The 24,919-nt window shown below is 44.5% G+C and overlaps 1 protein-coding gene across 1 annotated transcript; it reads right to left on the reverse strand.

Annotated features, from left to right (window-relative positions):
* Positions 1-603: 603 nt before the first annotated feature.
* rybpb (RING1 and YY1 binding protein b) lies at positions 604-23,882 on the reverse strand. Its single transcript, XM_080423296.1, has 5 exons — positions 23,688-23,882; positions 22,694-22,819; positions 4,887-5,267; positions 4,703-4,795; positions 604-4,002 (listed from the first exon to the last, which is right to left on the reverse strand). The coding sequence occupies exons 1-5, from the start codon at positions 23,711-23,713 to the stop codon at positions 3,753-3,755; spliced, it is 876 nt and encodes a 291-aa protein (XP_080279422.1). The 5' UTR covers positions 23,714-23,882; the 3' UTR covers positions 604-3,752.
* Between the last annotated feature and the right edge of the window lie 1,037 nt (positions 23,883-24,919).

The raw sequence follows: 24,919 nt of genomic DNA on the forward strand, positions 1-24,919 counted from the left end.
ATACTTTGACTCAAGGACCTCGGTTGAATATTGTGCACCACTGACCGTTCATGTGGCCTTTTGACACTTCTGCAGTGAACAAAAAATAAATACAGGCTTCATTACCACACAGGTCAAGAAATCTCACCTCTCATCACAATTTAAAACAAATATTGAGCATCAATCATGCACGTACGCCTGTGGTCTTTGATTTCCATCTAGGTTTGCCAGTGACAGCATTCCTCGGCTGCCATTGGTTTAGGTTTCTGAAATGAGACAGTATGGGTCTGTAATTTTATGGTGCCACAAATAAGAATCTTGCGGTGGTGATTGAAGGTGCCTGTCAATAAGGGGGAGTCCCCTGGTGTTATTGCTCTGCTGCAGGAGGCCTCTTCCACTACATAAACACACACCCCAGGACGTCTCAATCAAAACAGCTGGTGACAGCCCGCTAGCTGCCATCTCACCTCCAGGAGGTAAATACTAATAGACACATCACCTCTAGAGGCGTGAACCGATTACAAGAGCAAGTGCACATTTAATGCATAGCCTACTGTATGCCCGTCTTCTTAAAACAATTGTGAATACACACATTGGCAATAAAGCACAGGGATCACTCAGAAAGATAGATAACTTTAACAATTTTATTTGTGAAAAACTACAAGCAAAATTCATAAATAGACATTTCTATTTGAAGCGGAGGAAAATGATACGGTTAGCCTATAAGCGCAAAGTCGTGCACATGCCAGAAACATGTAGTATTTCAACATTATAAGCTAGACAAGGAGCCATGATCAGCTGAAATGCTTCATACATTTCCACACCAGAAACATAATGTGACCATTTCACAAGGGGAAACAATGACACATTAGCTAGTTAGAAAAAGAAACAAACTAAAACTGGATTAAACAGAATGGATTATTATACCGTCCCTACATACTTTTTCTTTTTTTTACCGAGCAATAACTTTAAAAGCATTGTACAAGACATTGTTATAGCAGGAAAATGAGAAGTTTGTATAATACACTTACTTGGAAATTCACGGTTAAGGTTATACAGTCAGTAAACAAGCATTCTATATTTGGGTTTCTGACAAACAAAGCTAAAAAAATGTAACCATCTTTACACAGTAAATTAAGGTTACTGGTCGCACACAAGAACAGAACTGCTTGCGCGGAAAGGAAACAGGAAAACAAACAAAAAACCATTCAGCTCCAATGCCATTTTCATAGTGTTGGCTATTTGCACCATTTCAAATTCTATATACAAGCAATATTTCATATACTCAGCAAATGGCCATTTTTCAATAATTTAACATAATGAATCCGTTCTGTCAGACTATTCAGTCAAGTGAATGAGGTTGCGGATAAGGCAGGTAAAAGAGATGGCTTTTCAGGCCCATTGATAATAGATTGCATTACAAAGCAGGGTAATATTCTCAAATTGGACAAAACATTTTTCCCTCGTGTTCTGACCCAAACACCTCAGTATTTCTGTTCACATTGCTTTTTGCCACTTTGAACACTGACTCCATATTTCATATAAAGTACATATTAATAATCATAGCTGAATAGCAGGAAAAAAAAAAGTCATGAACATATGCCACCCGGACATCAAACACTGCTCAACACACAACACATGATTATCATCCCTACATGTGTAACGGCGAAGCCTATAGACCCAAACCGTGTCCCTGGAAACAGTACATCGCGTTTGAGGGACATGTGCATCTCATCTAGTCTGACATTAGTTGCTCTTGGAGGGACAGAAGAGGTGTGCTTAGGCTAGCTGGGCCTCTGAAGGCTATGGTAGTCCAGCAAGGTGGAGGGGTTGGGGGTTCACCAAAGGGCTAGGTTTTAAAATTGATGAACCACAACTTAAAGTCAGCTGACCCACCCACAACGCCTACCGTTTCACTGAGCATGTCACCAAATAATTGATTGGGCCTTTGAGTCACAGTACGTCATTCTCTGCTCTGAATTTAGCCGTATGCATTGAGGAGGGGACAATAAGAACACAGTTTAAATGGATTATATTAGTCTTTATTTAAACTGTATAGACCTTTTCACACTTGACAACATAAACATTCTAAATGGGTCCAAATGTATTTCCTGTTGCAGTGTTTACGAATATCAGTAGCTGACAGGAAATAAACTTGGACCCAAGCTGTTCCCTAGAAATGCAATTCCACTGACAAGGTCTATTTCAACGCACACATTTTCATAATTGCATTTTCAAATTGTTATTCTTCTGTCTATTTATCATGTCATTATGAAATTCCTTTGGTCCTTCAATAAATAAAACTAAGATATCATATACACATTTATTCTTTATACAATTTCTTACAGTTAAAAGGAAATTATGTTGGTCTAGTGCCAGCTAAGGTGAAAGTGAATTAAAACCCTTAGAAAAGCCTCACTGACTTGCAAATTGAAAGAGCCATTAATGTTCAATCAACAACTAGATTCTGTTTGTTTTGCCTTCAATGACAGCTTTGGAGTCTTATCAATCATAATCATGTCAATTGAAGCTTTGAATCTTCCATCAAATGTTCATTAAATAAAATTGTCATGAGGACCACAATACAGAAAATAAAATCCATAAGCAAAAAAAGAAAAGAAAAGCTCACAACAGCTTGGTAACGACAGGTAAAGGACAGACTATATTACAGTTCAATATGGTTTTACCAAGTGGAACTGCACAAATGCATCCTTCAGTTACAACAGAAAAGAACCAGGTTTCCAGAGAACGATTAGGAGAATTCTACGGAATGCAGAGAATAAACTGTTTTATTTAGTGTTTTACACAATAGCCTACTAAATACAGTTAAGGACATGAGAGACTCTATAAGACATCTGCTGAAGCAGTGCTTTAAACAAAACAAAACATCCAATTGAAAAGGTTAGGTGTTTGGACTTCAGGTGGCCTTTGTTCTGTTTTTTTTTTTCCTCTCCTTTCTTCTTCGGATGCAGGTTGACCTGTACATATCAATGAGACGGACCTGGCTGGAGGTCCCGACAGTGTTCAGAGTTGGACAGTGTTGTAGAATGAGAATTTCTGGTTCAACAGCTCTTTTTCACATTGAGTGAATGGCAATCCCAGTTCAGTCGGACAACTCTTGGATTGGATTAGAATATAGATTTATTTATCTGAAAAAAAGACGTGTCACAGTGTATCTAGCACCAGTGAGTGCATTTGTGTATGATACAGCGAAGCTTGGACACAAAACAACAAATCAAACCCCAAAACAATAATATCAAAGTATACAGGTGCAACAGGTAATAAATAAGGGTAAGAATGGTTCAAAGTTATTAAAATGAGGGTGGTTATTGTGCACAGCGGAGAATTCTTCTTTACAAAGAAAATAATTAAAGAAAACAATATCGAGTTGGCCTCACATCCACGTACAAATATAAAACAATACATAAAAATGTCTGGATGCTACCGTGAAGGGGAGGGGGCCCTGTTCCTATTAGGCCTGCTGTCCTGGCCGGTACCATGGTCGTGTAAGCACTAGGAGATCTCCCCCAACCCTCAACTCAAACAGGAGGGTAGAGGGGAATCAATCAATCTCGCCAACAGGTGCACCGTGCTGCTCCTCTCAGAATCCAGGGGTGTTTACAGAATGGAGGCAGGGCAGCAATAAGAAATCTCTCCCCCAAAGGGATCCATAGTGTCCAGAAACATTGGAGTCGGGGAGTGAGGAGAGAGCAGTGGAGGATGGGGCGGGGGCTGGGGCAAGCGGGTGCTTGTGTATGTGCGTGTAGGGAGTCTCAGAACGACTCGTCCTGCCCAATGGAGAGATCCCCTTTAGGGGTGGAGGCGCGGGATGAGCCCTTGTCCATGCTCTCGGAACCGGAGCTCTGATGCTGCTGTTCAGAGCCTGCGCTGGACGTGACGGTGGAAGAGGACGTGGACGAGGAGCGGTTCTTCTCCTTAAAGTCTGTAATGATCACCGTCACGTTACCCACGGTGATGGCCAGTTTCTGGGCCGTGCTTCGGTCGACGTTCTTCAGTTTGGGCCTGTGGAGGTCCACGGAGGGGGTTTAATAGAGAGGAATAAACAAAAGAACACAAAGCGAGAGTGTGAAGTGATTGTACAAGACAAGACCAAATTGAGCTGGTGATGCAACAAGTACTCGGGGGCAAGTGGGGATAAAAGTCAGCGTGGGTGTTTATTAGTGTAAGATAATTTGTGAATCATGTGAGGTTTTACACTACATTGAGCACAAAAAACTCAGCATAAAAAGAGAAATTGTAGAGCACACAAAGCCACACCTGTCCATATGTGGAAAGGAGAAAAGGACATAAGGGGGCATGCTCCTAGAGATGTCAAAAACTGATAGTTTTGCAACCAATTAGCAGACATCATTATTCGGTTAATTAACTAAACATGTAACTTTGTTGTCATCCTTCTTTGTGAAACGGTTCCAACCAGAGATACATTTTTGATACATTTTGTTCATTCGTAGACCTTCCTCCGCTCTTGCCCTCTCTCATCAACTAGTAGACCTACCGGTGCAGAAATGCCTGTTCTTATTTTTCTCTCACTCTTTAAGTCTGAACTCTGAAATTACTCTATTGCACCTCCCCAAGTGTGTTTAAAATCATGACATCTCCCCATAACCAAATAACACTGTCAACAAACATGTACTTATAAGTTGCATATTTGGATATTTTTTCATGAAAGGCTGTTTGCCGTTGACGTCACTATGCTACGCACCTGGAGATGTGAGCGGTCTTGGTCTTGGATGCTTTCCCAGCCCGTATGCTGTGTTTTTCATTGGGTGTGGTCTGATGGCTGTCTGTCTTGGGTCTGGAGACACACAAACATGCATGAGACATCAGAACTCTACACGGTTCGCTTCTAGATGCACTAGAAAAGCTGGAATACCTCACACACTGACCTTGTCTTTTTGCTGTTGGGTTTCTTGGTTATGGCTGGGATGATGTCCTTCTCTCTGTCAGGCTTGTCTTTGATTGGCTGCTCCTTCTCAGCCTTGTCCTTCTCTGGGGTCTCCTCCTCCGGCCTCACTCTCTCAGGGGGATGCTCACCTTCGGGGCGCCCCTCAACTTCGGGGTGCGCCTCACCTTCGGGGCGCCCTTCATCTTCGGGGCGCTCCTCACTTTCGGGACGAATCTCGCCTTCAGGACGCTCTCCATCCTCATCAGGGCGCTCCTTGTCCGAGCGATCGCTCCTCTCTCTGCGCTCTTTCTTGGGCGGGGGAGGACTGGAGTACTGCTGAGCCACCTGCTGGGCTACCAGCTGGGAATTGATCCTGGGTTTCCTGTCGAGAAAAGAGCCAAGGCACAAATGGGGATTAGCCTGGTAGTGGAGCTAAGGAACCACACACACACACAAAAGGCTGGAACACAACAGGCTCATAAAGAGAGGTGAGTGGACCTGGAAGCCAGGGAGTGAAAGGGGCCGATGCTCCCAGCTGGTGTGGAGGTAGGTTTAAGTGACAGTTCCTGGTGGAGCTGCACTGTTTTCAAGGGTAATCTCATTAGCCCGCGGATGTAATAAAATGAATGCTGGGGATCACAAGGTGGGACATTTGCAGCACGTCACTTAGGGCTTCTAATCTGATTACTGTAGGGCTGGCCCCATTTGTCACAGACTGGGCCTCAGTGGGGATGGTTGCAGCCGCCCCACACTGATGAGCTGGCTCATGGATGATGAGCTCTCTGTAACCTCACACCACACACACACACACACACACACCCCCCCCCCCCCCCCCCCACACACACACACACACACACACACACCCCTTTGAACTCCCCCATTTTCATTCAGCAGGCAAATATGTTACAAGATATCTTAGAAAAACAGCGTGTTGTCTGTAGATTGAAAAAAGCCATGGATGACACTTCAAAAGGGGATAAGATCATATTACTTCCCTTGGGGACAAGAAAATAATCTCCACAACACATGCTATTGTCTCCTATATGGTACATGCAATGAATGATGTTCATAAGACACTCGCATGGAACTCTTGTGCTAAATATTACTTTCCATCTAAGATCAGTCTGTTGCCGTCTCAGTTCTGCTGATTTAGGAAGCACTGAAAGTTGTGAGGGACGAATGCTAAACTCGTGGCCCCTATTGCTTGAGCCAGCTTACACACCTGCAGCATAATGGACACCAGCTGGTGGCATCTGAGGTGAAACAGAGGACCTCAGGGGGAGGGGGAAGGGGAGTGGTGGTGGTGGTAAGGGGGGGGGGGCACAACCGCAGACTGGCAGAGGAGCGAGCCAGGCCAAGACCAGACTGCAGCCAGCAACATGGATAATCACAGGCCAGAACTGGGCAGGCATGCTGAGGAATAAACCGCAAGCACACACTCGCACACAAACGCGCACTTCAAAAGCCCAGTGCACAACCAAGCAACCTGGCACAGGTCCCTGGCTACTCAGGAGGCCCTTCAATAGGAATACAACCAGCCTTTCCAATCGTTTTTCTACCCTTGGCAGGAGGTGGTGGGTTGTGTTATCCGAGATGTGTAGAGGAGGGCCCCCGATTCATGGAGCAGGTTTCTGCTAGTTGGTGGTCAGAAAGGGATCAGCAAGAGTTTCAGAAACTTCCGTATGGACTCCGAGCGGCAGTGTGGACACAATCTAATGTTGCTACTGGAGAATTAAACAAGGCTCTCCTCCTGAATACAAAATGTTGGCTTCAATGTGGCAACAAGCTATAGTGAAGAGGTTCTGTGAGCAAATGCATTGAGGCTGGCTGATAATTACTGGACTGTGTGGTGTCAGAGAAGACCCTGTTGATGTCCGTGGATCAGCTGTGCAGAGAGCTTTCCAGGCAGCTGCTGAGGTGGTTAACCTTGGTGACGTTACGGTTTGACACTGCACCACAGTAAGTTACTCATCTTTGTCCACGGCTCCTTGCTCAGCCTCACACTCCCCCACGCTCTCTCTATCTCACCCTCCAGGGCCTAAAGATTTACTACAAAATGTGTTTTTTCCTCATCCTCCCCCTAATTATTTGGTCACTTTGATTCTCCATCCGGCTCATTTGCCCAATGCAGCCTATTAAGACCGAGATCCCCAACACCAAACCCCCCCCCCCCCCAAAGGGGCAGAGCAGCTGATCACGGGGCCATCAATCCCTCATAATAGGGCATCATGTCGTAACGCTCTCACCATGCTCTAATCAATAAGCCTGCTGTGGCGAATGCTGATGAGCCTGATGCCTTTGGCTGGCGATCCACCAGCCACAGCTGCCGCATTATTTCTGAGAGGCAGGCTTTTGCAAGCAGAGTAAAACTTCAAATGGACTTATGGATTGTGGCTTTAAACTGTCCACAGCTCTCCGGCATACCATGCTTGCAAGAAGTCCGTTTCTCTGTGGATGGTGGAGTCCACACCACAATGAATGTAGGCCTGTGCCCATGGTATAGTGGTGTATAGTGTATTAAGTAGCAGTACATGGGAATGTATGGTTTACTCTAAACACGGGCAGCTTTTCGTGATTATTGTACAGTCCATTCATTAGCGTTTCCCACAGGATTCTTTGACAATACTTTCAAACAGTATAAAGCATTATGTGAAGAAAGAAAAATGCGTTGGGTAGTGTGCACAAGATCGGTCTAGTGGTTTGCGAGATTAGTTCCAGACAGACAGACAAACACTCCTAGAGGGGTAGCTTACAGTCACGTCGTAAAAATAAAGTGAATGCTTCTAGGCCACCATCAGAGCCAAACGTTTAGAACAATACAATTGAAACGTGAGCTCACATGCATTGCACACACAAAAGCTATTCGTCTCTCTAAAGCACGGCGGCGGTAAACCCATGAATATGTTCGCTTATCCATCAAGCAATGTGTAGTGTTAGGCAGAAGGAAAAAAAAAACACGCTTCTGGGCACGGACGGCGTCCGACAGAACATGAAATCATTCTGGCTGGCAGGGGGAAGCTGTTTAGTGAAGTGGTTGAGGTGCGGAGTGAGCGTGATTGATTGATTGATTTATTGATAAGCTCCATGCCTCTTCTGCCTGTCGCCTGAGTCCAGGACGGGGCCTGAGATTTGTGTGTCAGCAGCAGCAGCTAGCGGTAGCAGCTTAGCTCGCTGTGACAGAAGCAGCCCCCGGTAGTTAACCAGTGATTCAGTGCCAGCTGTAAGTCAGCCATGAGTTGTTGCTGGCATGATAGGGCCACCGCTCTCCGTGGCCCGTTATTTATTTACCGACCGCACGTCACTGTATTCACACAACGCCGCTCTGTGGCCGATTAACATGGCCTGGGACCCTGTCTGTCACCTTGTGTGTGTGTGTGTGTGTGTGTGTGTGTGTGTGTGTGTGTGTGTGTGTGTGTGTGTGCACGGCCAAAGCATGCCCTGTGTATATGAGCGGGTGATGAAGTTACATTGGTCAACGACTGCCTCTATAACCATTTTTGTAATAGACTAGAAAAGTGCGTAGAGGGAGTGTAGAGGGTACAATGCTGTGTTGCGATCTGTTGTTGGGGGGGGGGGCAAAGTTTCACGCCGATCAGTCCAGCAGTGTCTGAGATTTGCCGTTTACAGAGGGATGGACAGACTGACTCACAAAAGCAAGAGCATAATCCCTCACCTTCAGCTGGTCGGGCCTGGCGGGGATGATAAATACCAAAAGGCTATTTATCTGACCTTATTGTTTAGCAAAAAACAAACATAATTACATAGGTTTATTACACTCTATATGGTTTTGTAGTACCATGTCAGGGTCAAATAAAAGCCACTTACATAACAGAGACAATACTGAGACCAGCAGAGAGCACATGTACCACCACGGGAAGTGGTCTCACACCCAACAAAAGCCCTCTATGGTTAACAGCGGTGAGTGTGTGTGTGTGTGTGTGTGTGTGTGTGTGTGTGTGTGTGTGTGTGTGCGCGTGTGCGTGTGCGTGTGCGTGTGCGTGTGCGTGTGCGTGTGCGTGTGTAAGCATGCAGCCTGGTGTCCAACCACTCCTGACCACGAGTGCTAACATCATATTACCTACCTCTTCACACTACCATGATTGACAATGCCTCCTCTGCCTGCCTCTTAAATTCCACAGTGTAGGGGGGTGGAGACTCCCTTCACGGGATGCCCTTAAATAACTATCATTAGGCTTAAGCACTTCTAATTCAGGCAGAGCAACACCCATAGTTACTCAGATACATCCACTGATCCATCCCAGTGACAGAGACACCCTGACTCCCCTCCCCTGTAGCTTGGGCTTATGCTAATGTCACTAGCCAGCCCAGAGTTGAAGGATGGAACCGCAGCTGATGGGAGATTTGTTTCTAGACACAGGAGACAAAGAGACCTAGCACTTCACGAGAGACCCCAAAACAGAGTGACAAAGAGAAAGTGAGCGAGCGATGGCTAATGCGATAGAGAAGAGAGAGGTGCAGGAAAGCCCTAATTAACGTGCCTCTCTCATTTGAAGTGCTATGTGGAGGACAAGCAATTATTTCCTGCCAGACTTGAATGCAGTGGCAGACAGCCGAGCCATAGAGAGAAAGAGGGAGTGAGAACTGAGAATGTTACCAGACAGGCAAGAGATTCCTTCATCTATGGGTCAGTGTGTACGGGAGCGCCAATGCCACAGTAATTTAACATCACCCACTCAACTGACTTGACTTTGTAACAACTCACAACTCAGTCCAGGAGAGCGCAGGTTCCTTGTTCCCATTCGATGTAATAAACAGCAGCACCGGGAATCCTGTCTCATTCTTCTTTATTTAGCAGTGACCAGTTTCACATGTGGTTGTATAGGCCTATCACTGCCTCAGCCTGGATCCCACATGCCAGCATGCCACAGGGCATCAGTTTGATCACAGCGTCTCCCTTATGCCGTGTTAGCATTGACGTAACATCTACGCGCGCTCATCCATGTCAACATCTGCCGCCCTGCACCTTGATCATTATGTAGAAACATACAGTGCCCCCCACCCCCCCAATCCCCACTGTACAAGGGGGTGACGGAGCGAAGCCGAGGCAGAATGGTCTTGCCTGTGTGGAATATGTTAAACAAGGCAAGTTGGATGCCTTTTTTTTCTTTCGGTGTGCCAATTCTGACCAGAGTTTGCGAGGTGACAGGAGCACGTTGTTACCTCTAGCATCCATCCATGGGTAAAGCAGTAAATGGTGTGTGTGTGTGTGTGTGTGTGTGTGTGTGTGTGTGTGTGTGTGTGTGTGTGTGTGTGTGTGTGTGTGTGTGTGTGTGTGTGTGTGTGTGTGTGTGTGTGTGTGTGCCTGTGCTGGGGGAGCTGTGCTTGGGGTCCGTGGAGAGCAGCCCGGGGCAAGGGAGCTGCTGCATACATTGCCCCACTGCCAAAAGGTGGCAATTAAACATTCCATCTTCTCAACCATCCCCTCCAGACACAGGATTTTGCGGACAGGCCCGTCTTCTGCCCTCAGGGATTGACCTGGTTTGCTCCCTCTCTTCCCATGTGTATCCCGTCTCACTGGAAACACTCATCACTATTCTACCCCCTCTTTCCTCATTCAAGTTCTCTGGGTCTTCTATGTACAGCAGGGGTCTTCAACAGGGACCGGGGTCCTCAGAGTTACTACAGGGGGGCCTCCAAATCTTTGTGTGACAGGATCATTATTTTTAAGTTTTTTAACATTAACCACTTGAACCCTAGAATCCCTATTCAGGGAGAACAGTCACTGAAAATAGCCGATCTACAAGCTCACAAAGCGTCACGTTGTGCCACGTTGTGAGATTGGCACGTGAGATTGACATGACAACGGACAAGCATAAAAAAATCTGGTGGACTTGGAATTCACAGAAAGACACAAATTAATATTTTCCTCATTATGTATCATCCCCCCTCCCTCCCACAACCGATCTGCTATACATTTCTGTTAATTTCGATGTCCCAAATTCATCCGCCCGCGTAAAAACGAGTGACAGCGGACAATCGAAAGATCTGTACTTTTACAGTGCACGGTTGCAGGCCCAAACCCGTCAGGTACCGTGGGTCTCGGGCTGAAATTTTGAACTCCAACAACTGCTTGGTGTTTGGCTAGTTTGTCGTTAGATCAACCAACAGACTAGTGGTGTAACTTCATTACTCAAGTCAGTCAGTTAGAGAGATTTATAGGTCCGTCTGGCTGCACGATCCAGAAGTAAGTGTAAGCAAGTGTCTGCTTTTGTGAGCGATATAGAGAGAGAAATTAAAAGGGGAGAGAACAAAAGTGTTCACTTGTGTGCTTTTGAGTATGTGTGTGTGTGACAGAGTGTGTGCGCATCCTGTCTCACTGAGAGCCTTTCCTCCTGTGACTGAAGCATGATTTGGGATCCAACCGGAGCTTTGGCAAATCGCGCCGCCCGACCGTATCCATTGGCTGGCTGTTTCTAGAATGTATATCTGATGGACACGGCCGTCTTGTGCATCCATGTTTGTCAACTGTTGCTGTTAAAATGTGCTAGTCCTACTGTTATATAATTGCTTCTCTGCTGGCTTTAATATAGGATTAGACAATAATGCATAACTCTGTGATGGCCTGCCATGCACCACATTCATATGCACCTCTAAAAATAATTATATACAGGCAGATTAAAGCTCACCTTACTGGCAGCATCATGATGTTGCTTGCATATAATATCCTGAGTGTAACTCCTGTTCAATAGCATATTAGTTTTTTTTTTTATTGTCCAACAGCTGAACACTGATGAAATGCCAATATGGCAGTTTTCCAACAAAGATCTAAATATGAATCTGGCAGGGGATAAGTTCATTCACGTGAGGTGATAAAGATCAGTATGATTATGTTCTGCAGCCTAAAATCTCTTCATTCCACTCCAAACATATCTTGCGAGCAATTATTAACCTATTTAACAGACTAGCGTATTTTAATAACAACAGTAGACAAACGGATGCACAAGACGGCCGTCTCCATCCATTTATAAACTCTTTGGATATAGCCAGCAGAGAAGCAATTATATAACAGACTAGCGTATTTTAACAGCAACCGTTAACAAACACGGAACACAGAGACGGTCTGGGGCGCGGTTTGGATTCCAGCGGCTCTCCGGGGGTGGGGTTTGCCCAAAGCTCCGGTTGGGTCCCAAATCATGCGTGACTGAACCTTCAGGCTACAAAATGGCCTGGCATCATGGAGATTGACATGCTGGCCATTCGGATGGTGCTACGTATGGATCATTTGAGCTCCAATGTGTCCCACTCCTGTGCATACACTCTCTCTCTATACCTGCTCCGTCATCCTCGTCTCTCTCGCTGCTCTAGATTACTAAAATGTCCATCGTTGTTAATATGTCTCCACTTCACCTCTTGTCCCCTCTCTCTCCTGCTGCTTTTGTCTCTGCTGTGCGTAATTTATCAGTTTGGTGGACTAGGTCGAACCTGCCTGTCACTGGCACTGCTGCTGCAGTGATTTAGTCTTGTTTTGTTTTGCCCCATCGCTCCTGATGTGAACATAGCGTGTTTCAAAATGGGCTCAACGAGACGTCAAGTGCCAGCGTTAGGGGGACAACATGACTGCTGTGAGCTTTCATTTTGACGACAGAAGAGAAGTGACAACCAACAAACGAAACGGTAAAGGAAACCCAATGCTGAGGTGTTCAGGACAAAAGACCCTGATGACAGATTCGGCAACCTAATTTGATTGCTTTGGGTTTCCCATAAACCCTGATCAAGGCATGACATTTTTGGGGGAAAATTCCCCAAATAGGGGGGAATTATACACTTTTATGAGAGAGAGAGAAAGATAGAGAGAGGCAGAGAGCATGTGAGAGAGTGTGAGTGAGTGAGTGAGTGAGTGTGTGTGTGTTTATGTTAGGGCTGTTGTGGTGTGGATATTTTTCTACCAGCTAATAAACCCATTTTAACAACTAAACTACTGGTAATATCAGATGCGAATTTGCATAGCCTACTTTACTTCATTAATCAATTGTGCCGTCCATTGAAGTGGTGCTGTTCGCTTGTCTTAAGTAATTAACATTTGTCAACCAGAAGGTGTCCTACCCGACTATTCTGGCATTGAGTCAGACACAAACATGAAATAAGTAGCTAGATCGGTTAAGAGCAAATCATCTACAGACTGTTGTGAATTAAATAAACACTCACACTCAGGTAGCACGTGCAGATTCTGCTCTGTTGTCAAGTAAACTTTAGAGCCTTATTTCTCTCCCTACTCCTGTAATGTGGTAAGTGAAATGACCCCACCGTGACTCGTGCAGAGTCACTTCTCACTTCATGTTTGAATTTGTCGTCTCACATCTTTCCACAAAATAATAGAAAAAGACCAATAGTGGGCTCGATAAAAGCTCGGATCAATAAGCAGGATCAATTTTTGACCGCCAGAGTAATAGTGTAATAGGGTGCCACTGCTGCCTGCAAAAACAGCTATTTTACTGTACCTTTGAAAAATCATGGAATATTATCCGTGACCACCGTCCTCACGGAGATCGTCTCATTACACGCACAGGTTTGGCATAGTAGAGGAAAAAAAGAAATGGTCTGGTCGCAATCCTCCATTCAAGAGCTATGGCTTGTTTTGCCGTAAAGCAGGCGGAACGGACATCTAGCAGAGATATAGCCATTTCACTGCAGGAAGTAAATGAGCTTTTATTTTCATTTCCGGGTCTGTCGTCATCAGGCAGTGAAAGCATCATCCATAGGATAGGTAACAGCGCCATCTAGTGGAAATCCACTGAAAACAAAAACTCGTCCAAACTCATCCTTGGCAGGGAAAGCCGTGGCAGAATTCGACGCGTTAACGCCTCCATGGCAGGCAAAGAGATAAGGTGCTCATCAATTTACGAGCTCCATCCCTAGACATAACCATATATAGAGTTCCCACTGCAGCTACACCCAAATATGGTGTGTCATGCTGACTGTGACAGCATGACATCAGACCCAAACAAGCCGTGTTGTTCATGAGATCAGACTCAAACAAATTATTTAAGGATCCATATAAGGAGCTCCACGTCGTCAACCATGACCATATAAGTATGAGGTTTCGGGATGACCATTATGTTAGAATATGGAGTGCATGCATTGAGTCACTCACTCTAACCTCTTCAGTAACCATGGCGATCTATCGTGGTAAACCCTATATGTGATATCCCACCGCCAAACATCAAATGCACATACTGTACATGGAGTCAAATGCACATATAGCCACATTCAAATACACATATATCTCCATATATGTGCATCAACATGCACTGATATCACATGAAAGGAGATCAACATGCACTGACGAAGTCATAAACAACATAAACCAAGTGGACATATATAGATCAACATGGACTGATGTTATACCCTAACCCAACATAAACCAAATGCACATTATGATGATGATGCCAGACAACAGAAACCGTGCTAGTGGATGAACCAAGGTTATTTTACTGTGTCATACGACAGAGTATAATTGAAGCATTAAAATAGCATTGATTGCAAGGACAGGACAGACATTAAACAGGCTACTCCGAAAAACACCTGTGGCAGCAACTTTACAACTGCGCAATCTGTTAAAAATAACTGGAAAGAGAAGAGAAGGCAGACACTTCTTGTTGGTGGGAGGCGAGGCTCAATAATAATGAAGTGGCTGATTCTGGACTTGCTTTGTTTCAAGAATGCATTTCTCTCCTCGACAATAGAAGCGTCGTCAACATGGCCACTCGCTCAATGTAAATTCACCAGACAGACTATGACTGCGTCTATCCACACATGTTGGGGGGTATCGGGGGGCTTGAAACAAACAACCATCTGTGACCTTGAAACAAACGCAACTCTCCTATCATGTATGAACATGAGTAACGTGTGTAAAACTCATGAACGTCCCCTGTGCAGTGCAAGAGCAGACAGGCACGGGCATGGAGCTCATTGAAGCGGCATTCACTGCTAGTTCCTAAAAAACAATGTCTATTCAGGCAAAAGACTCAGTCAAGAGAGTCTCACGTCACTGGCATGTAATGAAGGCAAAGACGTTGCTAATTGTGTCCAAAGTGGCCAGTACTAGGTCTGCTTAATCATCACGCACGTTACACAGAACTTCTCTCTCCTGATCAGCACTGATCATGGGTCCATGGGTTCTCGGATCCACTCAGGTATAACACATAATGATACAGACCCAGGACCCCCTGTAATAGAATGGACCATAATAAAACATGGACCTTGATATTCATTCTCAAATATGGTCTGTTTTTTTTGGTCTAGGTGGACCTGTGAAGACAGACCTCTAGTTGGAAGCACGAGCCCTGGTGTTGCCGGTGGAACGGTCTCCAGTTGACACACACACACACACACCCCTTCCCTGGGTAATGATGGGTTCCGTTCTGTCTCCTAGGCCCCTGGAGAATCACGGCTGAGCGAACACACACCCCACCACCGCAACTGTCCCCTACCCCTGGCTCACGGCACGTGCAGTCTGCACACACACACACACACACACACACACACACACACACACACACAGCAACACCCAGACGCTCCCCTCCCGTCGCTTTGCTGCTGTCTATTGTCCTCTTCTGCCCTCTTCCCTTACTCTTCAGCAAGCTCTGACTCTGCGCATCAACTCGTTCACTCCCTCCCTCCCTCTCCCTTGTCCTCTTTTTACCCTGCTGTTCTGCCTTTCTGTGTCGTATTCTCTGTGCACACTCTGTCCTCTCCGTCTCAGACACTCGCTCGCTCTCCGTCTCATTTTCCCCCCCGCCAACACTATTCCTTGGCGCTCGACATTTCTCTGCGTTTTGTCAGATTGACAAATTGGTCATTGTATTTAATCACTCACCACTCTGTCAAATCCTATGAGGTAATTAAGAACTTTTAAATCCGCCAATTAACACGTAAAGATTAGGAGGCTACACTCTCGTGCTTGGGGTTTTAGTGCAAATGCTGATAATGCTGGATAAACAAAATCAGTGTGCGTGTTTGAGGGTGGGCAAAGAAATAGAGATGCAAATGGCAAGTGCCAGCATGTCCCTCTTACGTAATTCCATTATCCTAGACAATTTGCCTTAATGTGACAGCAGTAGAATGCACGAATTATAATGACTCAGCTCCATCACTTTAACAGCAAGAATGGTGTGAGTGTGCGCATATAGACACAAACAAAACTAAAGTATGTAAATTCTAAGTGTTCAAATTATTCTCCATCAATTGTGCAGCCAGTCATGTAATAATTTCACTATTTGATGAACTAGGCTATTTCTGTCTGTATGCAAGAGAATTACTTCTTACTTAGACAAGGTTAGTTTTTTGTAGACAAATGCTGTTGCTCGATCAATTCATCAGTGGACTCTTAACAGCTCAGGGTAGAAAGGGTAACACCTTTCAATGGGTCACAGACTTAGGCTTGAGCGTTGGCTGTAATATGTTTTGTTTTACATGCTGTTTGTATGCTTTTCTAAGATGGATTTCAACACAGACTTTGCTGTTCATTAGTAGGATGCATGCAACGGACGCGTTGACGGTGAGTAAGTTGAAGCTTGTATTTGCAGAACCGCGTATCACTTCATATTCCGCTTGTCTGTACATCATCTCAGCATATTAAATCAAGTTACACTTACAACAGTAGACTACTTGTTAGTTTTGTCAAGAAAAGCAACACAGTTGCATGAATTACCGTTACAACAAACTCATTTGATTGGAATGTGCAAGGAAACATTTGTGAAACATGTATATGATCAATAATGATCTCGCAGAGCTTTCCAATCCACGCTGTAGGCTACTATTGCACGCTTACAGTGAGTGAGGAGCAATGATCCGATGGGAGGTAACCATAATGCTTAATTTATGCACGTGCTACATGCTGAAAACAGATAAACAAGCCCACAACTCTTGTGGATGCAATGCGTTGTGAGCTTGTAGGTCTGATATTTTCAGCACCACCTTTCCTGTTTATTGACCAATGATCAACGCTCCCAATGCTTAATTTAAGCACTTGACATGCACTGAAAACAGATAACACTCGTGCTTATAGAGAGCTTGTAGATCTGCTATTTTCGCTACCATCTTACACTTAAGTATATACATTGAGCTCAATGGTAGGTGTGGCAGTCAATAACCATCCATGGGACCATGAGTCAAATGATGACTCCCAGGTTAGCAAACAGCGCTATCTAGTGGAAAACCACTGAAAACACAAAATCTCAACTTTTACGAGAAATCTCGTCATTGGCAGTCAGAGTTAATGAAATCATTTATCCTAAATAATCTTGCGGGCAAACATTGGCAATCATTCATCGGGTGCATTAAGAAGACAAGGACTTTAGCTGCTGTTTGTGGTTGTAAATAGCCACTGTGACTCCTCGACACTCTCTCAAAGACACCCGGCTTTTTGAGGGGACAAATATATAATTTAAAATAAATTCCTCACGCGCGCTGTCCTCCACACCACAGTTACAACTTTATCCTAGGGGAAACACTGTAGGGGGGATTTAAACACTTTGGGGGTTTACTACATATTAAGCTTAGCTATAGAGGTCTTACATTGTCCGTTTCAGATTGCATTTTATCGCTCTGCTCCAATTTAAGGGGGGGGAGAGAGAGAGAGAGAAACTGCAGTAGACTACAATTTTAATATTTATTTTAAAGATCAGTAGAATTGGGTAGCTAGGTTAAGTATGAGGTCTATCCATTTCTGTGCCTACAGAATCCGTTTGCTACAGTATGTTGACTATGTTCTATACACTACTCCTTGGAAAGTCAGAATACAGAGGGGACAAATATGCAAAGTTCATAATATGAAAAAGATAATTTACACTTCATAGAAACTGAGATGGATAGGAACTAAAGAACAAGGCAAACACGCTATGTGGAAGGGGGAATAATAATAGAGATGGAACAGAGTGATAAAAAGTAAGGAGGAAAGAAAAGTAGAGATGTTTGCAGCAGTGTTATTGGTCTGGTGTTTTTACATAGTGGGATTCACTACAGATGATTGTAACCCTGATTTATACTTCGTTGTACAACGGTGTCGCACCAAATGTAGCGATCCCTGAGCACACAATGCGTTGCGATGTTCAGCTAGCGACGCCACCGTATTTATACGAAGTATAAATAAAGAAAGCCAACGGAGAAGGAAGGGGGTAGCAAATATTCCTTTTCCTAGGAGAACTGATGACTTATGAATAACTAGAGGTATGACGCCAAAAACATTATGCAACCCTAATCCAATGATAGCATTAAAAAACATAACACAGATGACACTGTAGTCTACAAATACAAACATCTCTAGACTGAATAATGATTATTCAGTGTTGCCAAATTTTGCGCGAGAAAAAAGCAACCAGGAGCGCATTTCACAACAACAGCCCACAAGTTCGAACACAGAATTTACTGATCCTGAAATGAAGAAAACAAGCTTACAATGAAGTAAGCATACAATATATTCCAAATAGGAAACACAGCTACTTTAATAAAACAGTGAGAAACGACTTGGCAGTGAATAGTGAGAAACGACTTGGCAGTCAATAGTGCCAAACGGATAGACTAAATGTGTAAGAAGCCCAAAAACATAAATGACATGAAACTTAGGATAGCCCTTCGCTCTTTAGCCATGTGACTGAATTGACTGAAAGCACAATTGCAACTTCAGCTGAAATGTAGCAACAACAAAGAAAAACCTCTTCCTTGTTTTAACGTTGTTAAATACAAGGCAGAAGTTCTTAGCATTGCAAAACGATTTTAGATCGATGCAAGTCACACTAGAAGAAGTAGTAGCTGTTTACATAGATGTAGTTGGATCGTCAAAAATCGGTGTAATACACCACATATAAGCGGACTTTTTTTATATTCCAGGGTCACCCTTGGGGCTCGGTAAAAGAAGTCATATGAACACACGTTTAACTTACGATGGCTTTCCAATACATCACAATCACACCATCTGGTTTGTCACAACCAGCTCATTATGGGCATTGGAAATCATGTCTGGTTTCTGTTTACAGAATGCTTTCTGCTAGTTCTCACAACCACACACACTAATCCACACTACTATCAATATCTGGATTTTGATATGGATGATGGAAAAATGTATATTTGAAACTGATACAGATTCTGATTTCAGATTTGTAAAATAACCAATTAGAAATCTGGTGGCAACTTTTACTGATCACATTTTCACTTCTGGAATAAATAACCATGCACCTTTATGTATACATCATGCACCCATACATATTTATGTATCTATGTCTTTCCACTTTTCTTGAAATTGGAATGAAATTGGAATGCCTGTATATAGATGATGTGACAATACAGTTGAGTTGAGATTAATAGTATTCCTTTTAATGCCAGACATTGGCCAAAATTTACATTTTATGAACCAGAAAATTATCACTCAGGTATAACACATAATGATACAGACCCAGGACCCTCTGTAATAGAATGGACCATAATAAAACATGGACCTTGATATTCATTCTCAAATATTGTCTAAAAATATTATTTTTCCAATGCCAAAACTGACTTAGACTGCCAGTCCAGCCAGTCCTTTCATTTTATTGAACAATAGAGACCTGAACTGTAATTGTTACGGGATGAAAACTCGATTGTATTCCTTTTTCCTCCAATAGAGATTAATAACTGTTCTACGAGTGGAGAAAGTGTAAATAACTTTGTTTAGACTTTTTATATGCGTTTACTTGGGTTCTTGGTATCAGATGCTTGGTGTCGGCCCAAACACCATTTCCAGTATCACTCAATGCTGCACTATATTTGCACTGTTATGCTTTTGTTCCAATTAATTAAAGCCATGCGTCTCAGATTAATTAGGGATCACAGTTGATTATCTTGTAAAAAATGGTTGAGCTTGAATAAAAATGACAACCCATTCCATGTATGTAGATCCTACTTCAGGTGGCAGACAACAGTTCACAAAAGAACAGATAACGCCACAGCATTCAAAGACTGAGGTACCCTCAAGACTTCCTGTGATCCGAGTCATCAATCAACTTTAGAGGGCTCCTAATGGTTTCTCCCTGGGCCGCGGGGCTGCTCGAGGTGCATACCAAACACCACCGCGCTGAAAACTGATGTATGGCAATGCGGTGTCACATTCACACAGTGCTCAGGTTCAGGTGATGGGATCCATTTGAATATGATCGCATGCACCTCACAGGGGTGCTAATGCAAACTCTTCAGTCTCCAATTACTACAGAGACAGGCGCAGAGCACAAAAGACGCCACGCACTTGGGCTACTTCGACTTGTAGATTAGCAGAGGTCAGATGCAAAACGCATAATTCCGTCTTATTTTAAGAGTCAGCATAGTAGAGGCTAGATTTAGCCTGCCCGGTGTTGAGTTACATCACTGGGCTGGATAGGGTCAACAGGTTCGTTAGGTTGCGCTCAGCTGGGGAGTGCAGGGGGCCTCTCCCTCTCTACATGCTGATGCTGTAGCCAGCCTTTCGCCCTCGTTAACACACATTCTTGCCCCCGTTAGCACACCAGAGCTGTGTGACTCGGTTAACTGCCGTAAACTACCGTTGGCATTCCACCACCTGTGACTGGGATAACCCACCATTCCCGCAGGAGCCTCGAAGTAGTAGGATTTGTTCAATAAAACCTGTGGAAACGGCTGCAATCCTAGTGACTTGGGTCAGGGTACACTCAAAGTAGAGCTTGTACTGTGCTTGGGGGCATATCAATATTCATTAAGTACAATGTTTAGCAGACCAACTCAACGTTCAAAGCGCCAGCAACCACACCACCATGCCATTGTTGGAAAGACGACTTGAACAAGGTGACAGCAAGATGTCACATCGACTGCGTTGTCGATGTGAACGTGTCATCAACTGAAGCCAAGTTGCCCAAAAGTGTCTGCTCATTTAGTATAACTTTGTCCTTAAGATCGGTCATCTCTTTGATAGATCCCTCTTATCAAGCTGTGGATCTTACTTTACCCCAGTTTCTGTGTGAGCCAAAGTATAGACTAACGAGATGCAGTAATCAATGCAAAGGCTCACCTACCTACAACCAAACATACAACAGCAACAACCCTGACTGTTCTGAATCAAAGTGCAAAGTCGAGTGAAGAATTCCAGTAATTAGTTAGTTGCACACAAGTTACCTTTTCCCAAAAGGACCATTCGAACCAGAACCCAGGAAAAGGACAAACAAGCAAGTGCAATCCACTGCGTGGATCATTTGGCTGAGAAAGCACTACTCCATCCCATGCTCTGGTGGGATACATCAAAGAGGGGGAGTAAAGATGGCTAATTAGAGCTCATTAGAATAAGAGGCAGCCTGGCAACAGTAAACAATCACATCAATCAAAGGTTAAATAATATTCAGATCAAACAACGACATGTGACAACCACTCCGGTGATGTCACACATTTCCATTTACCAAATAGAGGCAACTGGGCCATTGCCAAAAAAACACAGTGGTAGGAGGGCCATGACATGCTCCGCTCCTCTCCGCTTCCTGCTTTGTGCAGCATGCTCAGCCTGCATCATCAGCTGTGGGGCTTTAAGCTACATGCTGCTGGGAAAAGATTGTAGGGGGAGGGGAGACCAACACATGAGAATGAAATCCGTAGAGCGGCAGTCTATTTGGGATTCTCGGTAAACCAGTGTCGATGTGGTTCCCCTGTTTGTGGCAGGCCAGGGGTGACAAACGACCCACTCATAGTAAAACCACAGCTGGAAAGGTTAAAGCGTAGGGGACTCATCAACAGACTTGCAAATGACTCATCTATCTCTGCATCTCACCGTGCAGCTGATGCCGAGAGGTGTATGAATACCCACACTCGGTCACAGACTACATATTAGCAACAACATTCCCCAGAAGGTGTAGGGGGTGATGGTAAACACACAACTGAAAGGGAATCCCGTCATCATATCAAGACGCACCACTATGATCTCATTGTGATTTCCTATAAGTTGTAGCCATCCGTTCTCATGTGAAAATGTAAGTCTAACTTTGGCCGAGAGAACAGGTGCTGGGCAGATTATATTACACGGATGATTTTCAATGTTCAACTCCCTTGAAAAGTCACTGGCAAGTTAACAAGCAGTTTGTGGCCAAAAAAATGAGGGTTGTGAATATGATTGCATATGACATGCATATGACATGTCCATATGCAACTCAGGGAATTGATTATTATTGTGGAAAATACACATTTAGACAACACACTGGAAGCCTCTTATGAACAACCTCTCATGATGCAACAGCAGCATGGGCATGAATCGAGCCAGACATACCGAAAAATGCCAATCACCTTCCCATGATTAGGACCACTATTCACTTTTTACCACCCCACACACTCGAAAAATACCTCCTGTCATCATGACAGGAAATCCATCTAATGTAGGCTTTTCAGTAAAAAAATAAATGTATTGGTAATCCTACAGGTAGGTAAATTGTGCATCCCCGTTGTTTATGAAAACGCATCCTTCTCACAGACAGTACCCGCTCTGTATTGATGCACTGTAGCAATACCCCCCCCCTCCCCGCCCCTCCCCCTCCCAGCTGGTGAGGCAGCGTACCTAGACGAATCTGTTGGGTCTTATATCGATAAGGGTCCAGGTATAAGGGTCCAGGGCGATAACAAACAAGGCCACGATGCAGGAAGATGTTCGCGAGATTGTCTATCAACAACACGTCCGAATTCCCTGTCGGCTGACGCAGTCAAATAGGGCTGTCGATCAAAGTTGTCATTCCCATAAATTGCGATGCAATGCTGCAGCCAGCCATGGGAGGAGGAGGAGGAGGAGGAGGAGGAGGGGGGGAGAAAAAAAACCAGACAGAGAAGCAACGTTACCTTGTGGTTGTGCCCTTCCTCACTTCGCAGATGCTGCATTTGAAAGCCTCGGCAGTGTTCCTGAAGGTACAGACGCTACAGTCCCAGTAGCAGTCATCCGCGGGCGGTTTTGCTTGTCTTTTTGGCCTGGCAAAGGCAAACAAGACAAGACACGGGCGCAAGAGGTCAAGTTAGTAGTGGTATATAATTGCATCATTTCATAATTAAACGATAAATTAACCACTTGAAACCCCAGCATCAATATTGTTGTGGGGAAAGCTTCAGCTGAAAAATAGCAGATCGACAAGCTCACAACCGATCGACTATTTTTTCAGCCGAAGCTTAACCCCACAACAACACGAAAACCGAAAAGACACCAGGTATTGAGCCCTGAGGGACTCCGCGGTTACCCATATGGGGGTTTAAGTGGTTAAAAGTATGATGTCACGCGATAACAGACGTGTAATATCCAAGTGTGGCCCAAAATATATGGGGAGCTGTCATGAATATTCGGTTCGAGTCCCGACTATAAACCCAACTGGATCCACACACAGAGAGAGACTCTACGTTATCTCCTGCTAAAGCTAGCAGGCAGTCGCGAGCGCAGCTATTAAAAAAAAAAAAAAAAAAAATCGGGCTCGAGCCTCGACCCTTTAGCATGTCGGCTAACAAAACCCCCCCTATGGCGAATAATGTCTGCCGTCAACGTTGACCTTCGAACCATCTCTATTTTAGGCAGGAAGAGTGTTTTAAAGGAATGCCAGGCGTCTCCCTCTGAGAAAAAAATCCCTTTGTCTGTGTGACTGTGTAGAGGAGAGAGAGAGAGAGAGAGAGAGTCCGCCATAGTGACTGCACTATTCTAGCTTAGCACTGCTGGGCACCACTAACTGGAAAAAAAGGGAGAAACACTCCTTGAGAAAGAACGGCGTCCGAATATCAGCCCCGCAAAACGCCGCCCGGGATCCTCGGCTAAAAAACGAATCGGTTAGAGGTTCGTTCGACGCGGTTGTTTTACCTGGTAGGGCTCTTCTTGTCGCCCATGGTGAAGAATTATCTCTCGAACGAAGCAGCAGCAAATTCGGGGGTGGGGGGGCTCCTGTGTAATTGTCAGTAATTGTTGGAGGTTGTGTGTGTATGTGCGTGTGCGCGGCGGAGGATCCAGAATACAGCCGCTGCTGCTCTGCTATAGAGCTGTGGCAGACAGACGGGCTCGAGCGCTTGAGTCGAGGCAGGGCACAGCAGCGACTGCACTCCACCGCGTGACCGCGAGACGCCCAATCACCGCGTGCCTCGCTTTAAAAGTCTAGCTCTGGATATTATTTTATTTTTTTGGCGAAATAAATATCTAATGTCGAAATATTATCTCACAGACGGCCGTGTTATAAACAGAAATAGATGGCAAACTGTTAAATAATAACACAGAGAAAAATGTGGAGATCATTGCTGACTCGTGTTGTTTGGTCTGTCGCGTGCCGTGCCGTGCAGCCAGGTGTTGCATTGCATCGCAGCAGCAGAGCAGCATAGCAAGCTCTTCAAGTTTGGAAGAGAGGAAAGTTCATCTTAGGACAAGGCTTTAGCGCGAGACTAGACTTATCAGGAGCAGCCAGCCATTCAGGCTGGCATAAGAAAGCCCAAATATGACCGAATGCAGTAGCTATAGTGTGTAGTCGAGGGTGTAATGCAGGTGTTAAGACCTCTTATTAATCATGTCACGTGTTATCACGTGTAATTACCAAATTAAGTAATACATTTTTAGTTAGTACGGCAAATGATAGGCAGTTTATTTTTAGGTTCAGTCCTCAACCACGATGAATGGAATGGGGCTCATTAGCTATAGCTGGCCTGGCTGCCTAATTGTCTGTCCACCATCAGGTTTAATTGCCCAAACTGCTACATACCTTGACTCTAAACTCTCATATTACCATTAGCATTTTAGGCATTTGGGATATTAATAATTACAAATTGCGTGTGGGATACTGTGTGTGTGTGTGTGTGTGTGTGTGTGTGTGTGTGTGTGTGTGTGTGTGTGTGTGTGGGGGGATACATTACCTAATAAACTTTAACTTCAGCTTTCACTTTCACCGATAAGTTTTACAGCCAATTCACCTGTACTGTAGTTGTAAGGACAATTCAAACCCCTGAGTATGCACATTACATCACCCTGCCTAAAGCATGCACAATACTGACTGATACATTCTATGTATGGTATACTTTAGAATAGCCTGAAGTGGTTCTTCATCTGAACAG

Source organism: Gymnoscopelus braueri (assembly GCF_963280865.1).
Source record: "Gymnoscopelus braueri genome assembly, chromosome: 3".
NCBI lineage: Eukaryota > Metazoa > Chordata > Actinopteri > Myctophiformes > Myctophidae > Gymnoscopelus > Gymnoscopelus braueri.

Coding starts and splice junctions, on each gene's coding strand:
- rybpb (XM_080423296.1), bottom strand. CDS start 23,713: ATGGGCGACAAGAAGAGCCCTACCAG. Junction 22,820..23,687: donor GACAAGAAGAGCCCTACCAG/GTAAAACAACCG, acceptor TGCCTTTGCCAG/GCCAAAAAGACAAGCAAAAC. Junction 4,796..4,886: donor CCCAACAGCAAAAAGACAAG/GTCAGTGTGTGA, acceptor GTGTGTCTCCAG/ACCCAAGACAGACAGCCATC.